General features: G+C 37.9%; 1 protein-coding gene across 1 annotated transcript in view; it reads left to right on the top strand.

The window, feature by feature from the left end:
* ARIH1 (ariadne RBR E3 ubiquitin protein ligase 1) overlaps positions 1 to 13,842 on the top strand; it is a 119,100-nt gene extending 105,258 nt beyond the window's left edge. Inside the window, exons 11-14 of the mRNA XM_059180453.1 lie at positions 1,337 to 1,394; positions 7,496 to 7,756; positions 9,324 to 9,436; positions 10,450 to 13,842. Coding sequence (XP_059036436.1) covers positions 1,337 to 1,394; positions 7,496 to 7,756; positions 9,324 to 9,436; positions 10,450 to 10,534 — 517 coding nt within the window. The 3' untranslated portion in view covers positions 10,535 to 13,842. The remainder of the gene's footprint in view (positions 1 to 1,336; positions 1,395 to 7,495; positions 7,757 to 9,323; positions 9,437 to 10,449) is intronic.
* The last annotated feature ends 902 nt before the right edge of the window (positions 13,843 to 14,744 follow it).

The following is a 14,744-nucleotide window of genomic DNA, read 5'->3' as shown; positions in this document are numbered from 1 at the left end:
GTACTGCTTTTCTGATCAGTTTTACTGATGACTTTCTTGCACTAATTAGAGAATCTTCCATACATTTTGGGGTAACATCATAGAAGGATAGTAAATCTAATATAGACCATTAAAATCCTGGAAAACTTGACAAGCTGAAACAGTGAGTCCTATTTAACAAGATTTAAACTAAATTCAAAATTCTTCTTTTAGATCTAAAACGATTACTGGTAAAAAGATTCTGAAGACATGAGTACAGCATGTGAAAATATATATAGTCCATAATAAGGGGTGACCCTCAGTTGGGAGATAGACATGTTTAATGCTTAGCTCTGAATCCCTAGTTATATGACCTTAAGTATGTTACTTATTTTCTCAAAACTTAATTCTTTGCTCAATGAGGATAAGGAGGATAATAATGCACATTTCATAAGGTGGTTCAGGTAATTGAATGTGATAGTACATTTAGAGGCTTTAGTAGTAAATGGGTGATACGTAGTAAGCACTCAAGTATCAGCTACTCCCATGATGTAGACTCCCAGAAAAGCAGAGGTAGAGTTAATCAGAACAAGGGAATTGCCAGTCTTGTTCATCTCCACTCTGAGCTGCCCTCTGGGCACATTTCCCCTGGTTCTCATTTTGTGTGTCATTCAGTTCTCATCAGTTCTCAGTGACTCTTGTAAACTGTAATAGCATGTAAAGCATATAGCATAGGAACTGTTAAAGAGTAGTCCATCAGCTGTAGGTTCTCTTTGGTTTATATAGATAAGAAGGTAACTGGAAAAATTGGAAATATTTGACATAAATAACAGAAAGCGTAGGAAATAAGACTTCTTTCTTCAAAAACGGAGTTAGAAGTTCAAACTGCAGGGGCACCTGAGTGGCTCTGTCATTTAAGCATCTGCCTTCAACTCCGGTCATGATCTCTGGGTCTTGGGATTAACCCCTGTGGCAGGCTTCCTGCTCAGCAGGGAATCTGCTTCTTTCTCTCCCTCTACTGCTCCCCACCACTCGTTCTCTCTCTCTCTCCCTCAAATTAATAAATAAAATCTTAAAAAAAAAACACCTCAAACTGCAGTCAGGAATGGAAGTTCTAGAATGACAGTGTTTTCTAATGATTTCAAGTGAGCTGATTTGGAATGAACTACTTCAGGAGGTGGGGAATCCAATACTTTGAATTCCTTTCAGTCTTGTAATTCTGTTATAGTGGTAGAACCCTGGGCATTTTAAACACCTCAGTTTGCCTGTATAAAGAAGAATATTGCTTCTAGATATTTCTGAATCCAGGCTAAAATTCTGTGGTTTGTTCCTTTTTCATTGATTTTGGCCTTACAGAATCTTCTTAATTTACTTTAAGGTACAACTGTAACCGCTATAATGAGGATGACGCAAAGGCAGCAAGAGATGCACAGGAGGTAAGTACCTTTATTTTCAGGCGATAGTTGAACAAGAATGCGCTTCAGTGTTTATTAGGGGACAATTCAATTCTGAAAGAGTTATGGAAAGGCACTCCAGTAAATACTGGGTATCTATGTGTTTAGAAAAGGAATCTTACCCAAGATGTCTACCAGTAGCACTCCTGTTTATAGGTTTGCTTGCTTGCTTTTAATTAATCTAGTCATGTAGCACAGTTCTGGATTTTAGTAGTTTTGAAGACAAGATTTTCTCACTACAGCAAGGAGTCTAGAGAACAATACTTCTTAAATAGTTTTGCTGCTGTTGATAATGCATTCTTTCTTCTTTTTTTTTGAAACCTCATTATTCATCAACAAGTGGTAAGGATTATAGATGAGCTGATTTAGAATGGACTACCTCAGGAAGGGAAAGTTCCCTATTACTGGTTAGGATATAACTCACTGTTGTAGAAGGATTCAAACACTAGGTGTGAATTACCCTCCTCAGCACTTTGAGTTCCTTTCAGCCTGGTAATTCTGTCCTAATTGCAGAGTCTTGGAATTTAGTTATTTATTACATTCATCTATTCCATATTGAAATTCCCTAGGTGTCCCAAAAATATTCTTTTCAAATGGTTTTCCTTACTAGGATGTCATTCAAAACATCTGTTGCTTATTTTTTGACTTTTTAAATGTTCTTGGGGTGCCTGAGTGGGTCACTTGTTAAGCATCTGCCTTCGGCTCAGATTATGATCCCAGAGTCCTGGGATCAAATCGCACATCGAGCTCCCTGCTTAGAAGGAAACCTGCTTCTCCCTCTCCCCCTACCCCTGCTTGTGTTCCCTCTCTCGCTGTCTCCCTCTCTCAAATAAATAAATAAAATCTTTTAAAAAAATTAAATGTTCTTTTAAAATTTCTTTCTAATTGAAAATACCATAAGTACAAAAGGATATATATAGTCTCATCTATCATATTGTTAGAAGTGAGAGTTCTGTGTCACTTTTTTAAAAAGCTATACAAAATGATGAATGGTGTTGCACAGATTCTCGAAAATATCTGTGATCCTTTTTTTTTTTTTTTTTTTAAAGATTTTATTTATTTATTTGACAGGGAGAGATCACAAGTAGGCAGAGAGGCAGGCAGAGAGAGAGAGGAGGAAGCAGGCTCCCCGAGGAGCAGAAAACCCGATGCAGGGCTCGATTCCAGGACCCCGGGATCATGACCTGAGCCACCCAGGTGCCCCATCTGTGGAAAAAAAATGCCCACAAATTCCAATGTTAGTTTAAGTTATATTCACTATGATACTACTTTAATGTTTCAACATAAAACCAACTGTAGACTCTTAATGCTCTTTTACAACTATATAGCCAAACCAAGAAAACTGCAAAACCTCTGAGACTCCAGTTAAAATTAATTTGACAAGTAAATTGTTGAAGTTAAGTTACTATTGATAAACTGTTGGATGGCCCAAGTTTTTTGTTTTCTTTTTCTTTTAAGATTTTACTTATTTTATTTGTCTCGAGAGAGGGAGAGCACAAACAGGGGGAGCAGCAGGTAGAAGGAGAAGCAGGCTCCCCGCTGAGCAGGGAGCCTCATGTGGGATTCGATCCCAGGACCCTGGGATCATGACCTGAGTGGAAGGCAGATGCTTAACAGACTGAGCTACCCAGGCATCCCGGCCCAAGTTTTTTTAAATTGAATGTTACTATTCTACTAAGTGCCATGTGGCAACTTGTTTTCCCACCAACTTTCTAGATCTCAGTTACTGCAAATCTTTATTGCTATAGTGCATCTGATTTGGTTTGATCAGAGTTTATCATTGATGTATTCTCTGTCACTTGTTTTCCTTATTAGCTTAGTGCAGTTAAAGATAATATTGCTGGGGCACCTGGGTGGCTCAGTGGGTTTAGCCTCTGCCTTTGGCTCAGGTCATGATCTCAGGGTCCTGAGATCAAGCCCCACATCGGGCTCTCTGCTCAGCAGGGAGCCTGCTTCCCCTCGCCTGCCACCCCACCTGCTGCTCTGCCTTCTTGTGATCTCTCTCTCTCTCTCTCTGTTAAGTAAATAAATCTTTAAAAAAAAAAAAAAGTTAATGTTGCTTAATGCCAGTTTTAGCCATTTCACAAATGTAAGACCTGAAATAAAACTTGGGTTCTTAACTATAAATTTATTGAAATGATCCTAGAGTGTTTGTGTTTTCTTTAGGTTGTCATCAGATTTTAAAATACTTCTAAATCCCATGGTTTCTTTAGACCAAATCATTTATCTCCCCTGCTCCACTCCCATTGAGTATGCTTTAACTCCCAATTTGAGATGCATCATGCTATGTAGTTTTAATATAAAAGCTCTATATGAGAGTCATGCTTTTCCAACCTCCCATTTGGACTTGATTCTACTTTTGTATTTTTTTATTTAGCTCAGTTTGTCATTGCATTTCTTTCTGTTGTTGTTTGATTTAATCTTAGCCTTTCTCTCTTATGGCTTGCTCCTGTTTTAAGCAGTCACGATTGTGTTAAATCCTGTTGAAGAAACCATAAATTTCTCTAAAGTTTATTCTAATTCTGATAATAGTTATCCTATAGAAAATAGTCTACAGAAAAATGTTCTTTTTTTCTTAAGCTGCATTATATTTTTCTTAATTACTGTGGTATAGGTTTTTAGTTTTTCCTTCTGAATGAAGTGTAATCTTGCTAGATCTAGCCAGATATGGTATTCACCAGTAGAGAAAGTATATGAGTTATCCTTGGTCTGATTTGGGTGCTGGTAGACTCTTTCTGAGATCTACAGGGAGGGTGGATTATATTGTGCATAGCTTCTAAACCAGTTTCTAACATGTAGATTCTAGGCCCTACAACACATTATTTTTCTATTTTGCATCTTTTGGACTAAACTAGAATCTTCTGATCCTGTGGGTGTACAGAGAGAGATTTTATGAGTGGCTTTATTTACTTATTTAGTGGGAGCTGTTCCTCTCAGAATGGAGCACACCATTGCATGCTCATCGGGCCTCTTTCCTCACCTTACCTACTCTGGTAACCTGGAATAGCATTCACTGGGCGTTGTAGTACAAGAAGGTTGATACACAGTCCAGAAAGTACAAGAAGGTTGATACACAGTCCAGAAAGAATGGAGATGGATAGTTGAGTACTTTGGAAAGGTGTATACCTGTTTTGTAGAAAGTTGTTGACTTAACGTATGTGCCATGGTGCTGTTCATGGTGGACATTTGGATTTTATTTTCTAGACCAGGAGAGTCAGTATATTTTTTCTGTAAAGGGCCAGTGGTAAATATTTTTAGCTTTACAGACTATACAACAATGTAAATCTTTGTTGTATCTTTCCAAATCTTTATAACAATTCAACTCTGCCTCTGATTTTGAAATGCTAAATCAGCCATAGACCAAGATGAGTAGGCATGACAAGAGTTATGGACAGAAGTTGAACAAAGTTTCAAGTTAACTTTATTTACAAAACCAGGCAGCAGCTGGATTTTGGCTCACAGGCCAAAGTTTGCTCATCTCTGTTCTAAGCTCTAAGCAGTCAGGTTTGTTCTTTCGGGTTTTCTTCCAAAGTATTTTCAGGTCATCACTCAGTGCATTTCTCAGTCCAGGTTCTAGCATTTGATTTAAAAGTTGGTCTTAGGGACGCCTGGGTGTCTCAGTTGGTTGGACGACTGCCTTCAGCTCAGGTCATGATCCCGGAGTCCCGGGATCGAGTCCCACATCAGGCTCCCAGCATCATGGGGAGTCTGCTTCGCTCTCTGACCTTCTCCTCGCTCATGCTCTCTCTCACTGTCTCTCTCTCAAATAAATAAATAAAATCTTAAAAAAAAAAAGTTGGTCTTATTTGCAATGGTAGAATGGGTTCATGTTGAATTTTAGAGGTATTTTAGTGAGAAGCTTTTAGGATTACTGAATCATTAAATCAATTACTAAATCAAGTCCACTAACATCATATATTTTAATTTGGTAGTTTGGTTTTTTTCCATTTAATCTTGGAAATTTGACAGACTTGAGAATATTAATGCTTTGGGGGGAGATAAAATGCCAAGCAGATTATTTTCTACATATTAGATTTTAGACATAATTGGCATTAATTTTTCGATTAACACATACTTAATAACATTAATATTGCAATTTTCCAGTGTATAAGCATTGATTTGATACTTCTCTGATTCCTGAGTAGTAATAATAGGTTTTTTTAGATGTTTCAGTGTTGCATGATACTGGATCATGTGATTGGCTAATTATGTGGTTCATAGTATTTCTAAATAGGAACCCAACCATAGGGCCTGGTAGCTCTGTGCTATTTGTAGTCTCTGAGGCATAAGGAGAGGAAAAGGAAATGACAGTAAAAAGAAATACATAGGGGCACCTGGGTGGCTCAGTTGCTTAAGCGTCTGCCTTCTCAGGTCATGACCCCATAGTCCTGGGATCAAGTCCCTCATCAAGCTTCTGGTTCAGCAGGAAGTCTACTTCTCCCTCTTTCCCTTATCCTGCTCAAATAAATAAAATCTTTAAAAAAAAAAAAAAGGGGGCGCCTGGGTGGCTCAGTGGGTTAAGCCGCTGCCTTCGGCTCAGGTCATGATCTCAGGGTCCTGGGATCGAGTCCCGCGTCGGGCTCTCTGCTCAGCAGGAAGCCTGCTTCCCTCTCTCTCTCTCTCTCTGCCTGCCTCTCCATCTACTTGTGATTTCTCTCTGTCAAATAAATAAATAAATAAAATCTTTAAAAAAAAAAAAAAAGGAAATACATATGTGTGGTAAGAAACCCTTTCATAGTGGTTTCGTTTAACAAACATTTATTAATTTCTGCATATTAGGCACTATAGATAACAATATTACTTTGCTTTTTTTTTTTAAATAATATTACTTTTTTAAAAAGTCTGTCTCTAGGGGCGCCTGGGTGGCTCAGTGGGTTAAGCCGCTGCCTTCGGCTCGGGTCATGATCTCAGGGTCCTGGGATGGAGTCCCATATCGGGTTCTCTGCTCAGCAGGAGCCTGCTTCCCTCTCTCTCTCTCTCTCTGCCTGCCTCTCTGCCTCCTTGTGATCTCTGCCTGTCAAATAAATAAATAAATAAAATAAATAAAATAAATAAAATCTTTAAAAAAAAAAAAGTCTGTCTCTATAGACTTACAGTATACTGTGAGAGACCACAGTGAATTCAGTCTGATATTATAATCTAGACCAGATATCATATTGTTTCTTTGGTAATACTTCATGTATCATTAAATATACTTTTAAAGTATATTTTCCTTACTCTTTTACTATGACTTTTACTATAACTGCAATACCATTTTTATCTTTGTATCTATATGTTCTTAAAGCAATACTTTGTTAATATCCTTAACTATCCAATGTTCATGTGTCTCCATTTATCTCATAAATTTTCTTTTATAGTTGGTTCAAATCAGGATCTACACAGGCCCACAAATTGGATTTGATTGGTATCTTTGAGTATTCTCTAATCTATAGGTCTACTGTTCCTTTTTTTACCCCCTCCATGTTGCTATTAATTTGTTGAGGAGACTAAGTCATTCCTTTAAATTTTTCACATTCTGGATTTTGCTGATTATAACTCCTGGTATCATTTAGTAGGTTCTTTTATCTCTGTATTTCCTGAAACCAGTGGCTAATTCTAGATACTCAAATTCAAACTCAGTTGGGAAGTCAGAGGGACACCTATCTGTTGATACTGTAGACTTACTTTGGTATTATATGAGGAGTTAGATGATGTCTGGCTGCCTATTGTTTTCTACTTTAAAATATTGATGCTTCTTAACTTGTTTGCTTATTGCATACTGCAGAACAGTGCTATCCTATAGAACTTTCTATAATGGAAATGTTCTTTATGGCCACTGACCACAAGTGGCTATTGAGCACTGGGAAACTGAATTTTTTATTTTAGTTTAAATAGCCACAGGTTGCCAGTGCTGCCATATTGGGAAATAACAGGTGTAGGATATTCATAGAAGTATTAAATAACAAAAGGTGGCAAGAGATACCTGTTTATTCCTGATTTTACCCTAAATTCCTATATTGTTTCACCTGTAAATATATCAGCTTTTGTGTGTATTTGATATATTTGTTATAATTACATGTCCATAATTTTTCTTAATGGGACAGCGATCTAGGGCAGCCCTGCAGAGGTACCTGTTCTACTGTAATCGCTATATGAACCACATGCAGAGTCTACGCTTTGAGCACAAACTCTATGCTCAGGTGAAGCAGAAAATGGAGGAGATGCAACAGCACAACATGTCCTGGATTGAGGTGCAATTCCTGAAGAAAGCAGTTGATGTCCTCTGCCAGTGTCGTGCCACACTCATGTACACTTATGTCTTCGCTTTCTACCTCAAAAAGAATAACCAGTCCATTATCTTTGAGGTAGGAATAGTTACTGGGTAGGGGGGGAGGAATCCCTGTGTCATAGGACTACTTGGACTTTCATAGATAAGATATATATGAGTTTTAAAGATTTCTATTTGCTCAGAATTTAGATTTCTTGTCCTAAACTGCATTCAGATTGATGTGGTTTAACCAGCTAGTGATTAAGTGTGCAGGCTCTGGAGTCAGCCCTGAATTTAAAACTGGACTTCAGCACTTTTTCTCTCTGTTGACTTGGAGCAAATTACTTAATGTCACCTAAATCTCATTTTATTTATTTATTTTTTTAAGATTTTATTTATTTATTTGACAGAGAGAGATCACAAGTAGACAGAGGCAGGCAGAGAGAGAGAGGGGAAGCAGGCTCCCCACTGAGCAGAAAGCCGGTTGTGGGGCTCCATCCCAGGACCCTGGGATCATGACCTGAGCTGAAGGCAGAGGCTTTAACCCACTGAGCCACCCAGGCGCCCCCCTAAATCTCATTTTAAAATGGAAATAAATACTTCTCAAGGATGTTAACAAGGTTTAAGTGAGACAATACACATATATTGCTTATATAGCACCTGGCAAATTATAAGTTCTCAGTAAAAGTCTTTATTCAGGCAAAACTAATACCTGGTATTAGAAGTTAATATGGTGGTCACCTTTGGTGGAAAAGTAGTGACTACTAACAGGGGCTTTTAGGAGTAAAGGTTTTTCAACTAGAGGCGCTCATTTAAAAATTGATCCAAAGGGGCACCTGGGTGGCTCAGTCGGTTAAGCATGTGACTTTGGCTCAGATCATGATCCCAGGGTTCTGGGATCGAACCCTGCATCGGGCTCTCTGCTCAGCGGGGAGCCTGCTTCCCCCCTACCCCTGCCTGCCTCTCTGCCTACTTGTGATCTCTGTCAAATAAATAAAATCTTAAGAAAAAGAAAAGGAAAAAGTATAGGATGGGAAATATAGTCATTAAGATGGTATTGACATTTTTTGGTGACAGATGGTTCTTGTGATGAGCATTAAGTAAAGAATTGTTGAATCACTATATTGTACACCTGAAACTAACATAAACTGCATGTTAAAAATTGATGCATAAGACACTTATAGGTGACTAGACAATAATCCTGACCAGCAGATGGGATTTAAATGGGTAAATGTACAGAACTAGCCATAGTAGTAAAGGGTAACAATTTTAATCTTCCGTGCATTATTCTAGGTACAGCCAGCTGTAACCAGGAATGGGTTTATATTTTTCCCTCAAGTTTCCCCTCTTTTTTGAGATTTAGCAGATAGCAGTTTGCAGAGCTGGAATATTCCAAAAGACTTTTCCTAATCCTTTTCAGGACTTTTTCTCGATATTCTTCCAGTGGTAATGGGTAGATCTTTCTAAAAATATAAAAAATTATCCTGAAAAAAGGAGAACAAGTTGTTAGAGGTGTAAGTTACAAAGAGTTTCCAGGTGCAGAAATCACCTGTGAAAAGTCAGTGTTGAGAATAGTCTGTAGGCAAAGCAGCAGCCAGGATGGTATATCTTTTAGCTTTCATCTAAGCCCTACTTTACTATGTATTCTTCCTCCTCTCTTGCAGAATAACCAAGCAGATCTAGAGAACGCCACAGAGGTGCTTTCGGGCTACCTCGAACGAGATATTTCCCAAGATTCTCTACAGGATATAAAGCAGAAAGTACAAGATAAGTACAGGTGGGATTTCTTTACCAGTTGTTGAGTGGAAGTTCCTGGCCCTGTGCATTAGTGACCAAATTAGATGATAGTGGAACTTGGATTTAGCATATTCAGTAACTGTGTTGCTGCCATGTTTCCCACAGATTACTTCTGTCGTTCAGGCAACAAATAGCAGATAGTAGTGCTTGTCAAGCATTTATTCCACTGGCTAGTTCTGCTTCTTCCATTCAGCTTTCTCTACTTAGTTGCCACATTGTGAGGAAGAAAGAACCTAAGAAAGGGCAAATGGTTATTAGGAGGAAGGTTGAGATTAGGATGTTGGCTCTGTCTAGTCTGGGGATTCTTGGAATCATGGCTATCGACACGTGAGCTAACCAAGCTCTTTTACAGTTTTTCTTAGATTTGTTTTTCCTAAGGAGAGGATTACTTTGTCTTAGGGTTAGAAGATACTTCCAGATCTGCTGCCTCTTAAGCTAATAAAGTTGCAAAATATTTGCTTTCTCAATATGGAGCTATTTCTGCCAAAGTTGTTTCCTGGCAGATATTAATATCTTTTTCATAGTGGTAGAAACCTTTGGGCATTTGGAAGACTTGGAGATTCAGTCCCAAGTAATATTTTCACTTCCCTTAGTCAACTATAGCTATTACATTGTGTTTATAGTCACTTTCACAGCAAAGATTTTATAGCAGTGAATCAGTAACCCTGTACTTCTTTCTGAAACTTTACTTATCCGTAGAATGACAGAATTGAATCAAATGCTTTCTAAGGGCCTTAGGAATTTCTAACATTTAATTACTCTTAAATTAATTCTCAAAACCGGGAATCACAGCTTTTGAAGAATGCCTTTTTAAAATTAGAAAACGGTTTGTTGTGTACATCTAGACCTGAAGATGCGCCTATTAAAAAAAACAAGTGCTTGTTCCAAGTCTGGTTAAACTGTAGGAGTGCCTTTAAAAAATAAGTTAATGCCTCTTTTTTTATTATTGGAGGCTGACAAGTGTTTTTTTTTTTTCTTCTTCTTTGATTGCAGATACTGTGAGAGTCGACGAAGGGTTTTGTTACAGCATGTGCATGAAGGCTATGAAAAAGATCTGTGGGAGTACATTGAGGACTGAGAATGGCCCTGCATAAAATGAACTCTGAAAACTTTACCATCTAGAGTGCTCATGCAATTAAAACAAAACAAAACAAACACAAACAAGGAGGCACTAAGCCTGTTCTGACACCTCTGGTCTGTAGTACCAGAATTCTGTTTTGTTAACGGAAAGTTTAAGTAAATTATATTGTAATAAAAAAAAAAAGGTAGATAAACCATTGTACAACAGTATTCTAGGCCGCCAAAAAAGTGTGACAGACACACTAAAAGCCCTCCAACTTTAACTTGTAACGTAGCTTCATTCTCAAAGCTGACTCCTTTTTTTTTTTTCTTTTTCCGAGTATAGTACAGTTAAAATTTAAAACAGCTCCTTGACACTGCTTTTCATGTCCAAACCAGCCATTTTGTTGTACTTTGGTAAAGGCCCTCCTCCCCTTCCTCCCTACACATACAGATACACCTACACACACAGACTGACTCTCTTTCTCTCATACCCCAAGGTCATGAGTGAATTAGTGAATTAGTTCCTTGTAAAGAAAATTCTTGGGGCTGGGACGGGGGTAGGCAGCAAGCGGAATTAAACAAAAAAACAAAAAAACTTTGTATATGACTTTTAAAACAAGAAGACAACACAGTATTTTTCAAAATTGTATATAGCGCATATGCATGGACAAAGCAAGCGTGGCACGTGTTTGCATAATGTTTAATTACAAAAAAATATTTATTCTTTAAAAATCTTCAAGATTATGTCTATTTGCTGTGCATTTTCTTTCAGTTTGCTTTATCTTTCCAGGGTTGAGGGTTGGGATAAAGGTGTGTTGGTTTAGCACCTCTGGAAGACCTTACTAGAGCTCTTTGATTTTCCTTTCCTGAGATTACTTTGCCCTTTCTCGTTCTAATATGTCCGTTGCTGGCCATGGGCCTCATGCCTTGAATTCCAGCTCTTGATCAGGGACAGGGAGGTCAAGCTCTGACTAAATGCCATGGCCTGAATAAAGGCTACAACAGGGAGCTTTTTGCTGTCGTTAAGAATGACCCAGTCCCCAACCTCCTCCCCGCTCCATGGCCTCATTCATCTACCTAATAAACCCTTTGTGTGCCTGTGTCATGCACACAGCTGAAGGCTTCCTATGCTCCCTATCACATCCAGAGGAAACATTTCACTTTTTTCCTTTTTTTTTTTTCTTCCTTAATTGCTGCTTTTGAGCCTTTTAAGATTTTAGTTATGGCTCTTCTCTCACCCCTTCTTTACATTAGGGTGTCAAATAGAATGTTTTTGCTTTAAATATAAATATAAATAAATAGCCATTCACTTAGTTTCAGATTGTGAATTTAAAATGGCAGATACTGAAATTGCTTGTGTGTGTTGCTGTGGGTTCAGTTTGAAGGCAAACACCCCTAGAACATAATATACCCATTTAGTGCATTTAAATAGAAATCACTGAGTTTGCTTCTTTTCTATTGTCAGCAGATAGGAGAATTAATAATGCATTTTAGCTGTGATGTCCATTTTTATGAAATTTCTACTAAGAGCTATGTTAAAAGTAAAGGATGGTGGTGGTTTTATTAACTGTATACCTGTTTAGGCCATTCCGGCTGTGGTATTTTTCAACAGGTCAGCATCCCTAAATCTGTCAGTTTTATACAGGAGTGCAGAGTGAACTAGGCAACTAGATCAAGAGGTCTTAATATTAAATACCAGTTTTCATGACCTCTTTGTCTTCCTCTAAATGACTTGCGCCTAGGGAGTGTTTACCATTTGTGAGGCAGCTTTGTCTGCTCTTGCACTGTACATCTTATTACTCCATTGGGAAGTAGGTTCACTTTCCTCTGGCCTTTTGCCTAAGTTAGGCTTTGCTGAATCAACCCTACTTTTCCTTTTAGAAAAAGGTTGTTACATGAGATGTACTTGCAACTGTTCTTTTCCCATCAAAAATCAGTGAATGTTTGCTGAGTATATTATGCTGCTTCCTTAAACCACTTGTCGCTTTAGGATCAACTTCACCCATACCTTTTACCCTCTCCTTCCTTTGCCACCTCAGGTGCAAATCTGAACTCAGTGTCTGCTTCTTCCATAGTCTCTTCTCTCCTCTCCCCCATCATTCATTTGACTTTATTTTAAATGACTGCATCAATCTTAAAAGACATTTTTCAAAACTAAGGAGATTTTCTTTTTTTTTTAACAGAAAGCTTGAACGAGTTCCTTTCCCTGGTAACTTTGAAAAGCAGCCAGAGTTGTTATCTAGATATATGTGGCTCCCTTAAAATGTTTTGTGTATGTGCGGTGTTTTTAAAAAATCTTATTAACTGCAGTATCTAGGTTTCAGTGTCATAAATCCTCTCTACATGCTCGTCTTGCAACAAGTATCCAAAAACAGTGTGTGTACTTCATAATATCAGCCCCACCCATGGAGGAAGAGTGCTTTTTAGAGATGCTTTTTAGTTTCAGTGTTGGCATATTACCTAAGGGTATTGCAGTTGTGGGTGCATTCCCTGATTTGTATGGATCAAGGTGAACTGGCCTTTTCTGAACTTTCAAGCTTCTAACAGCTATCTCCATATTTGACAGAATTCCCTGAGTTTATTACTTTCATTGTTAGTAGCTTCAGTGACCCCAGCTGGGATAGGCAAGCCATATTGTATGACAGCTTCCCTATTTCACCTACCTAAGTCTTTTTGTCAGAGGGCTCTGTTCACGGTAAGCACCAGGGTCTCCTTGTCTTCTTGAGGGCAGTTACCTTGTCTTGAAAGTGCATGCTTCATTTGAACAATTCATTGAGCAGTAGATGGACTTTAAATGACTTTCAATAAAATTTTGATCCAAAGCTCAGGATACACACAGTGGTAAAATTGAGTAGCATATAATATCATCAAACTCTAAATTGTGTAATTTGCTGCGACCCAGATTGTATGTGTTTTATGTGTGTTTAAATAAATATATTAAATACACATGTGTATACATACACACATATATAACAGATCCAAGACTGACTGACTTGATTTGAAATGGTTGAATCTGCAGTGTAAAATGTGGTTCAGCCATGATTAGGAACTGAAATTTAGTACAAGAGAGAAAAGGACTTGATGTAACAAAATCTTTTAGCTACAAATCCCGGTATAGAGCACTTGGGGGATGGGAGGGGGCGGGTTGGTGAGACAATCAGATCGGTAAATTGATTAAATGCTCCTAACCCTGTAATTTTGTGCATAGAGCACCCTGTGCTATGGAAATAACTGTTCTTAGATTTTCATTGTAACTGGACTGTTCAGGTTGCCCAGAGGGAAAGAACATTCCTAATTCTAATAAAATAAACTTTTATTTTGTTATTCCATTAGTTACTTATGTTTATTTTTATAGTTAAAAAAAAGATATATTGGTGGCCCAAGTCACCTGTATTATTACGTGCCTTATTCACTGTTCCTACTTAATATAAAATGACAAGATTTGTTTCCGTTTCTTTGCAGGGAACTGTGAATGAGACCATCCCCAACAATTAACTTGGTTAATGAAACTTTCAGAGCATTTTCTGAAAGCTTTCCAATTTCTGTATTGAACATTGAATTTAAATTGCTCTTTGTGTTGTTACAGTGATATTAGATGCTCAGATTTTTTGTCCCATTTTTTAAACGTAAAATATTTTAAGTCATTTAAACTCCCTTACATTGCTTCCATTTAGCTCACTCTTAAAAGCTACTGGAATGTCTCCTGTAGGGGTGGAGGGAGAGTTTTTTCTTAGAGAAGGTCCCCCTAAGTCGGAGATCTCCATCATTGATATTCTAGCCAAATCCAGATTTTAAGACAATTTAATTTGGTTTTATTTGGATCTATACTTATGAGAGTTCATGTATCACTTTTATCTGCAAAGCACTTTACCTTCTGTTACTGTCTACGGAGGTGTAGAAATTGCTCTGTTTTACAAAAGAAGAAAATAAGGCTCAATGAGGTTAAGTAACTTGCCCAAGATTTCAGTTTCTTCTATCTGGGACTCAATCAAGGTTGTACTACCTCTTTGTATATTAATTTGGTCTCAGAATGACCTAGCATTCAGTACCAGGAAAAGTAGCTCTTAACTACAGCATTGTGCTTTTAAACCACATAAGAGATTATATAAATGCCTGCCTGTCACTGCTACTGTTCGAGGAATGTTAAGTACGGTCTCTGATCTTTGATTTGTTGCAGTTTCAACTAATGTGGCTCTGTGTTTTGCCCAATTAAATGAAACCAGCCA

The sequence above is a fragment of the Mustela lutreola genome, chromosome 7 (assembly GCF_030435805.1).
Source record: "Mustela lutreola isolate mMusLut2 chromosome 7, mMusLut2.pri, whole genome shotgun sequence".
Lineage (NCBI taxonomy): Eukaryota > Metazoa > Chordata > Mammalia > Carnivora > Mustelidae > Mustela > Mustela lutreola.
This window is presented reverse-complemented; position numbering and strand designations above follow the sequence as displayed.